The 8,195-nt window shown below is 44.0% G+C and overlaps 1 protein-coding gene across 2 annotated transcripts in view; it reads left to right on the forward strand.

The window, feature by feature from the left end:
- Gabrb3 (gamma-aminobutyric acid type A receptor subunit beta3) overlaps positions 1-7,984 on the forward strand; it is a 216,218-nt gene extending 208,234 nt beyond the window's left edge. For both annotated transcript variants that reach the window (XM_051174324.1, XM_051174323.1), the window contains exon 9: positions 7,333-7,984. In XM_051174324.1, coding sequence (XP_051030281.1) covers positions 7,333-7,674 — 342 coding nt within the window. In that variant the 3' untranslated portion in view covers positions 7,675-7,984. The remainder of the gene's footprint in view (positions 1-7,332) is intronic.
- Positions 7,985-8,195: the final 211 nt, after the last annotated feature.

Here is an 8,195-nt window from a genome sequence, read left to right on the forward strand (position 1 = left end):
TGGAGATCACGCTGTACTATGAATACACAATATGTCTTGGCCTTGGTGTTTCCAAGGAAACAAGAATTAATCACACCATGTTGTCTCTGTGGCCAAGCACATGTACAAATTCATACAGGAGCGGTGTCCTTTCCCATTTCCTTCTGTATTTAGCAATCGAAGCTTTCTTTCTTTTTCTCCAATGAGACTGTTGTTTAAAACTGTCAAACCATCATTGTTCAAAAACATCTTTCTGAGTGTGAAGTACAAAATTTAGAGAAAAGACTCAATCCTGTAACATTCACAAATAAAATTATCCGAACAGAGAAAGACTATCAATTATAGGCAGAGGAAATCCTAAATTGACTCATGGGTCCATTTTCAGTTTTTCCCTAAAGCATGTTTCTCTTCTCTGAGCAGTTTCAATGAGGCCTCTATATATCATAGTTTTCAAAATACATGATTCGCATTCCATCCTTAGATTTGGAAGCCAGTAAGTATATAAACATCAGGTGTTCTCATTTTAGACATCTGTTTGATGCTTTCCCAGTTAAGCATTGAAAATCATTCCTCCCTCACTTAAGAGTTTAAGAAGTAGACTCTCCCAAAAGTTTGGATAAAGGGATGTAGGGTGAATATGTGAAATATAAGAGCCACTGGTTTCATAGAAGATGGACAAGGCTCGGCATGAGGGGGAGCAGTGTGACCGTCCATCCAAATAGCCCCCTTTTAGTTTCTGTGGTGACACTCGGCTCTGGCTTACTAGTGTGGCCAGTTGCAGTTGTCATTTATGGCAGGGAGCCTGCTTCTTCCTGTCTTTCCCATAGATCAAACAGCCTTCCCCATAGCTAGGTCATGGGCAGAGTACCCTGGAAGCATTGCAGGCCATTGCTGCCAACAATTGCTAAAGGGCTATTATTGGCCTTGCTGTAAAACCCATAGTAGGTGTTTCATGTACTTAGTGGTGCCACCGTATTGTAAATGTTCCAAATGGTTCTGTATTCCTTTAGTTTCTCCACTTGAGGCAGTATAAGCTTTTGCATACTGCCTGGTTGTTCCAGACTTGTCTCTGCATCCTAGAGCAAGTCTTCGGATATAACGTACACATTACATCTGCACAGCTTGTGACATCTGGGGAGTTGACCAGTCAGCACTGTTTTAATGTCATGACACAAAACACCCCTGTGTCGGGTGGGGGGGTTGCCATCAGTTGAACCTATGCCCCCTGTGTGTTAGGCAGAGCTATAATTCTTGTCAAGAAATCAGATTCATAGACTCAATCTTACCTTCACTAAGAAGGAAGATCTTGTGCCGCCCTCAAATGGCAAATCTTGTTCTTTTAAAACTAGAAATTTTTACTTCACTGGAATCTGGAAGTTAAGTAAAGATTGACTGAATGTCAGTCTAGTGACATAGTCTGGAAAAGAAAAGCTCTCCTGTGATATTTTCTGCATGAGATGCTTTTAATTTTGGAGAGCTGCACCTGTCCAGGTTCAGAGCGGAAGAAAAACCTGCATTGACATCATTGGCTCTAATTATAGTCACTGTAAGCTGGACCCTTCAAAATAACAAGACTTCACGAGACAATTTAAACACTGCAAGCCACCTGACATTCTGAAAAAGGAACGTCAGCCTTGGACTTCCCACAGGCATTTATTTCTATTTTGAGACCTGCATTCTAGACGATAGGGAGAAGAGGAAGTGGTCACCTTCTCTTTTAGGAATACTGATTTAAAAATTGACATCTTTAAATTTTTAATACCCTTTCAGCATTTCAGACAAAAAAAAAATCCAGCAATTTTATTTGTGATAGTGGTTTCATTGCAGGGCTTCAACCTCTCTGAAGCAGAATCACATACAATTAGATGGATTCTTGAGTCCTGTCTCAGGAGAATTCCAAGATAGCCACAGACTCGTTCTCAACATTCAGAGAAGCCAATTGGTCAAGTTTTATTCTTTAATTTGCCAACTACTAAAAAAGTTCCTAAGGTAGCATGGTCCCCCCCATACTAGGCTTCCTTCATCGAAGTCGACAGAAACAGATGATCACTTCTCATTAGATCACTTCCCAAACACACACGCGTGGCCACAGGCACACAGCTCTGCCTCTATCGCCAGAACATCTGCCTGACGTCCTCTATCTTTAGTCTCCCTGTATGGTTTCTGAGTTGCCACCTCTGCTTTTCCTTTATTCTGTTAGCTCTCCTCTTGATTGGCGTCTTCCCTTCTTCAAGTCTCGGGTCAGATGTCCCTCTCCACAGAACCATTCTCATTTCTTCCCTGGCAGTGTTAGCACCTTGCTTCAGTCACTCTCTGTCCCAAGCCACTGTTGACGTTGCTGTTCTCTCAGCTTCCGGCACATTCTCTGCACATGGGAAATGGTAGATCACTTGAATCTTCTCCCCTACCAGGCTGTACCACCCCACCACACAAGTGTTCATCTGGAGCCCTTAGATTCCCATTTAAAAAAAAAAAAGTGAACTTTTCCATAATATCTCTTGATAACTAGAAATGTGTTTAAAAGTCTTTTGTAAAATGTATTGGTCGATTGTTGGAAGTTCCCAGCTAGTAGGCTGCTTGACAGGAGGAATCCCTGCCTTCATCTTCATCGTTCATAGCCTGGCCCATGCACGACCCTGGTGGGAGGCAGGTGTGTATTTACATTTTTCATGAATGGCCCCAAATAATGCAGACCCCTTGTGTAGGTCTCCAGTGAGGCACCGGGGTGGCTCACGAGCCCTTTATCTTTATTTTCCTCTTTTAAAATAGCATGGGAATAAGGGATATTTTTCTATAGCTGTTAATGTTTTCTGAGTTCTTTTCTACCTTGCAGGGAAGTTGTTAAGCTTTCTGAAATGCTAAATAATGTAATGAATGACCTGTTACTATGGGAAAGAGTAAGTTCTACACTGGTGCTTTAAGAAATCAGTGCCTCGGTCATTGGGATGTTCTCTGTCACAACTTCAGAAACAAAATAGTTTTTAAAGAGTTCAGCTTATCATGCACATAGATCTTTTAAAATGTGGAACATAGGAAAAGAATTAGTATAAGCACTTGGTGAATGTGGGTACTATCTTACTGACTTAAAGTCAGGCTCTGGGTAGAGCAATGGCCACCTTCACTGCAGTCAAATGGAGTCATGAAGTAACTACATGGCAGGATCTACCTGGGCGAGTGTCTTCTCAGCCCTCCTGTAAGTCAGCATGCCTTGGGAGCATTCTTCCTTCACTGGCTCACTCAAATCCTTTCTTTATGCCATAAGCACTCTGGGCTATGCCAGAGAGAGGCAACACTAGTAAGACAGGCATTGACCTGGGCACTTGCTTTTAACTATCCTGTGTGCAAAGACTAGCTCAGCCCTCTCTTCGGGGGCTTCTCCCTGCCCCATCACAGGTAATTCAAGAGGCCCTGCTTAGGTGGAGTGAGTGCATACGGCCAGGTTTCTCCCACAGCTGATCTTTGCTAGGTCATACTGCCAGTGGGAGTGAGGGACCCAGCCCTTCACTGTCCCCTTCCGTTTTAGCCATTCCATAATCCATCTGTGGCTTCAGCTGTGGCTTCTTGCTGGAACCACTAATGACTCAGTCTGAAAAAGAAAAAAATGTTGGAACAGTCTCCCCGGCTCTCATTGAAAAGACTTTATTAGCTGACATTTCAGGGGAGACTGGGAAAAAGAAAACAACACCCTGAGAGGCAATTCAAAGTCCTACCCGATCCCAACTTCCCCAGTTCTGTAAAACTAAGATATAAGCACCATTAACTCTCAGTGCATCCTAGAGTCATCAAGTCTGGATGGTGCTACTCTCTTTCCTCATTCTCCATCAAAACTTCCAAGAAAAGAGCCAGGTCATGCATCAGAAACAAATGTCACCCGGGTGCAGAGGACCTAGGGCGGTTCCATGCCGACTCCCTAGCTGTCCATCCAGTCTGTTAGCTCCCACGAGCTCATGTCCTGAGTTTCCGTGTCAGGATCTTGAATTCCCACCCCTTGCTCATGTATAATCCCACCACTATCTCTTCAGATGGATTTCCAGAGCTTGTCCCAGTGCTTGGCTGTGGATCTCTGCGTCTGCTTCCATCAAGGCCTGGGTGAAGGCTCCGTGATGACAATTAAGGTAGTCACCAATCCGGTTACAGGAGAAGGCCAGTTTAGGCCCCCTCTCAGCTATTGCTAGGAGTCTTAGTTGGGGTCATCTTTGTGGATTCCTGGAAGTTTTCCTGATACCAGCTTTCTCCCTAACCCAATAATGACCCCCTCTCTCAAGACATCGATAAAAAAAAAATTATGGGAAAAGAAAAAAAGGCAATTTAGTAACCCATACCTGCAATTCAAGCACGTAGGAGACTAGGTAAGGTAAGAGGGCTACCATGAGTGTGAGGGCACCCTGTTCTCTGGAGCAAGTTCTTGGTTAGCCTAGGCTAGACTGAGACTCTGCTTTGAAAAACAGACAGCAAATCCAACACCAATCAGAACTGCCAAGGTACACAACCAAGCGGCTGCTGCTGCTGCTGCTGCTGCTGCTGCTGTTTCTGCTGCTGCTGCTACAAGCACACTGGCCACTCAGAGGCCAAAAGGAGACTCCAGGATTTGTCCAGGAGCAGGAAAGGGGAAGTTCACTTGTTAGCATTTCTTTTCCGGCTGATACTGGTCATAGAAACCTGTGCTATAGACTCACTTGTCGCCTCTCAGTATTCTGGAAGCTACCTGTGTGTACTCTGCTTCAGAAATATTTTTCTTCTTTCTGTTTAAGCATTACTTTTTTGCACTGTATTTTAAAAGCACAGGGTTGGAATTTCTTAGCTTGACGTACAGAGAACCTCACTGGCCCAGGCTCTTGTTTACCTTCCCATTCACCACCAAGTGTTCTCTATTATTATGATTAATTAGAGAGTGGAAAGATGATAATGGCAGAGAAACGGCAACAAGATCTCCACCCACCAACAGGCAGAGCATGGGTGGATCCATTATCTTGAGAAATTGAGTTAAGTCAGCTAGTTTACCTTACACAGAAGGATTAATTTGGATCTTTGCTTGTGAGGTGTTCCATACTTTGGCCTTATTTCTCTTTCTTTTCTTCTGTGTTATTTCACATGGTGGTCAAATGCACATCTCATATTTCCCCTCATCCTACAGCATTACTGAGGGTTGCTATGGCAGATTGCCATAAATTTAACCAGCACTCATTATTATTATTATTATTATTATTATTATTATTATTATTATTATTTTATCAGACCTCTTTTAGGTCAAAAGTACCAGGAGTGTTGGGCTCAGGTGGGGCATCCCTCACAAGCTAAAACCAAAGTGGCTGAGATAAGAGCCCACAATCAACAGGGGCTGAATAACTGTGTTATGGGACTGCTTGCTGTCACCTGGGGTCAGTCTCTGCTCCTGTGGGCTGTCCTATATTCCCTCATAATGAACCTGTTCCTCCAGCCCCCCCCCCCCCCCCCCGCCAAAGGCCAGTTGAGTCCTCCCTAGGCTGAGTGTTGGTCTTCAGACTTGTCTTTCTGCTTCTAGCTAGAAAAGTTCTTTACTGTGCTTAGGAAAGAATATGTAACGATAGTGTGTCCATCCAGTAATTTAAGACTAACTATCTGGAGGGCTGTGCCCTTAACTTCAACTACAAAGTCCCCTTGTATCCTGCTCATAAGCTCTGGCAAATGGGAAATGATCGAGCTAGGGCACAGTTAAGTTACCTTGAGAGGTATTCTCAAACAGGGGTGTGATCAGCTCAGTGGCAAGAGCCTAAGTGGCCTCTGCTATTGCAGCCCTTCATGATCCTGGGCCACTCTGCATTTGGTTACTGTGACTCTGAGCTCTTTAACCTACTCAGCCCTTGCCATGGCCCTCCACCTCTTCCTGGGTAGGAGTCAGGAGTACTCGCTGCCCAACTTACTGTCTTCTCATTTAGCTTAACATCTTCACTGAGAGTAAGGGATGCCTTCTATAAGCTGGGAAGACACAAGTTCCCATAAATAATGTAAAGACACAATAAATCATTCTATAGAACCACCAGTGGGCCGCAGCGAAATCCACCAGTACTAAAAGAAAAGGTAGGCTAGTTAGGGACAAAGAAAGGAGAAAAGGACACAGCTCCCTAGGGAAAATGAAGGTCAGAGACTGGAGGATGTAGCATGCTCAGGGAAGCAGGCCATGACAGCTCCAGTCTGATCTCCGAAGGAACTCCACCAGGAACTCCCAGCCACGGGTTCCCCATGGTAACCTCAAAGCAAAAACAAAACAACACATGGACCCCCTGGCACTGTCACGGAATGTCTAAAGTTGAATTTAGCAAAGAATAAAACTTTATTATTTTAAAGTTAGATATCGCTGTGGAAAGAGATTTGCTACTTAAGAATTGTGATCCTTGCAGGAGAAGCCTTCTGCCAGGGCCACAATTAGGCAGAGACCCACACCTGTATCGACCCCAGCAGTCTCCAGGACTGTCTCTGTGCTCCTCCTCAGTAATCTGGAGATTTCAGTAATCAGAGAAGGGGCTGGCAGGCTGGCACGTGCTGAGGGAAAGAGAGAGCAAACTTAACAGATGTTGTACCTGGGTCCAATGCCGGCACTCAAAAGAGAGCAAGCTAACGTCCTAAGAACACCCCTATGTCTACTCGAAGCCACAGCTAGTACCAAATGTCCCGAGGACCCTTGCCATTCCTAAGACGTTGTCAAGTTATGCTCAGTGAGAGGGTATTGGCAGAGCACCCTAAGAAAATGGAGTAATCCCAACAGTGCACTCCATTGAAAGCTACGTGCGTGAGGCCCTCTAGCTGAGCATTTCCTGTGCTGTGCTCACCTCCGTCCGTGGCCGTGTTGTGTGATGAGTCAATGACTGGGAAGAGAGGTTGAGTGATAACAGTTGTTCTGGCATTGCCGAATCTAGACTTGATGGCACAGGCTGACATGAAACGGAGGGAGGGTGCCACCATTCCCACTCAGTGCGCAGCTATCAACAGTTACTTGCACAGAGGTCAAGCCTGGAAGGGGTTTTGCGCATGCCAGTTTTCTTCTCTTCGGTAAGGATTCTCGCCTATAATATCAGTTGGGTAAAGCTGCCTTTCTCATCTTTAATACCCACCCCACCCCCCCGTAAGGACTTTCAAATAGAGGAAATAAATGCAGTCTTTAAGCTGCAGTTAAACTTCCAAAATGGTATTATTTTCCTATAAACTGGTATTTTCTTATAAAACGAGCAAGGATGTTGACAGATGCGCACAGCACATTCTCTTAAGCTATGTTGCGCGATTCTGTAACATCACTCTACCCTAGGCTTGCATATAAAGAGTAAATTAATGGGCATGCCGGCTTCTGAGAGTGTACTCTTTTTTTTTTTCCCCGATTAGGTGGATGCTCATGGGAATATCCTATTAACGTCGCTGGAGGTTCACAATGAAATGAATGATGTGGCAGGCAGCGTTGGTGACACCAGGAATTCAGCAATATCCTTTGACAACTCAGGAATCCAGTATAGGAAACAGAGCATGCCCAGGGAAGGGCATGGGCGGTACATGGGAGATAGAAGCATCCCGCACAAGAAGACCCACCTACGGAGGAGGTCTTCACAGCTCAAAATCAAAATCCCTGATCTAACCGATGTGAATGCCATAGACAGATGGTCCCGGATCGTGTTTCCATTCACATTTTCTCTTTTCAATTTAGTTTACTGGCTGTACTATGTTAACTGAGTGGCTGTACTTGACTTTTCAAAGACTACTTCATTTAACACTGAGTGAAATATTACCCTGCCTGTCAAGTTTTTATACCAGTACACACACACACACACACACACACACACACACACACACAATTGTATATATATGTGAACTTTCTCAACATATATATAAAAGACATGGGTATATGAGGATGTATGCGTATATGTTTATATACGCAGGTGTGAGCATCTGTGTATGTAAAACAAATACGCATACATACCATACATTTTGCAACTATGGACAATTTAACACAGGATGCATATTAAAGAAAGTCATAGCTTTCTTTCTTTCTTTCTTTTTTTTAATTGAAAGGGACAAGTATCTAAATATTATGCCTCAAGAATGAGGGCGTGAAACACAGTCATCCCAAAGTGTGTCATTTATTATCATAAGTTAGATATTTTCTCTTAAAAACCGGAACGGAATTCTTAGTTAATCTTTGGGAACTCCCGCAGTGGTAGTTGTACACCTCATCTCCTCTCTTTCGGTTTGCA

Source organism: Phodopus roborovskii, unplaced genomic scaffold (genome assembly GCF_943737965.1).
Source record: "Phodopus roborovskii unplaced genomic scaffold, PHOROB, whole genome shotgun sequence".
In the NCBI taxonomy this organism is placed as follows: Eukaryota; Metazoa; Chordata; class Mammalia; order Rodentia; family Cricetidae; genus Phodopus; species Phodopus roborovskii.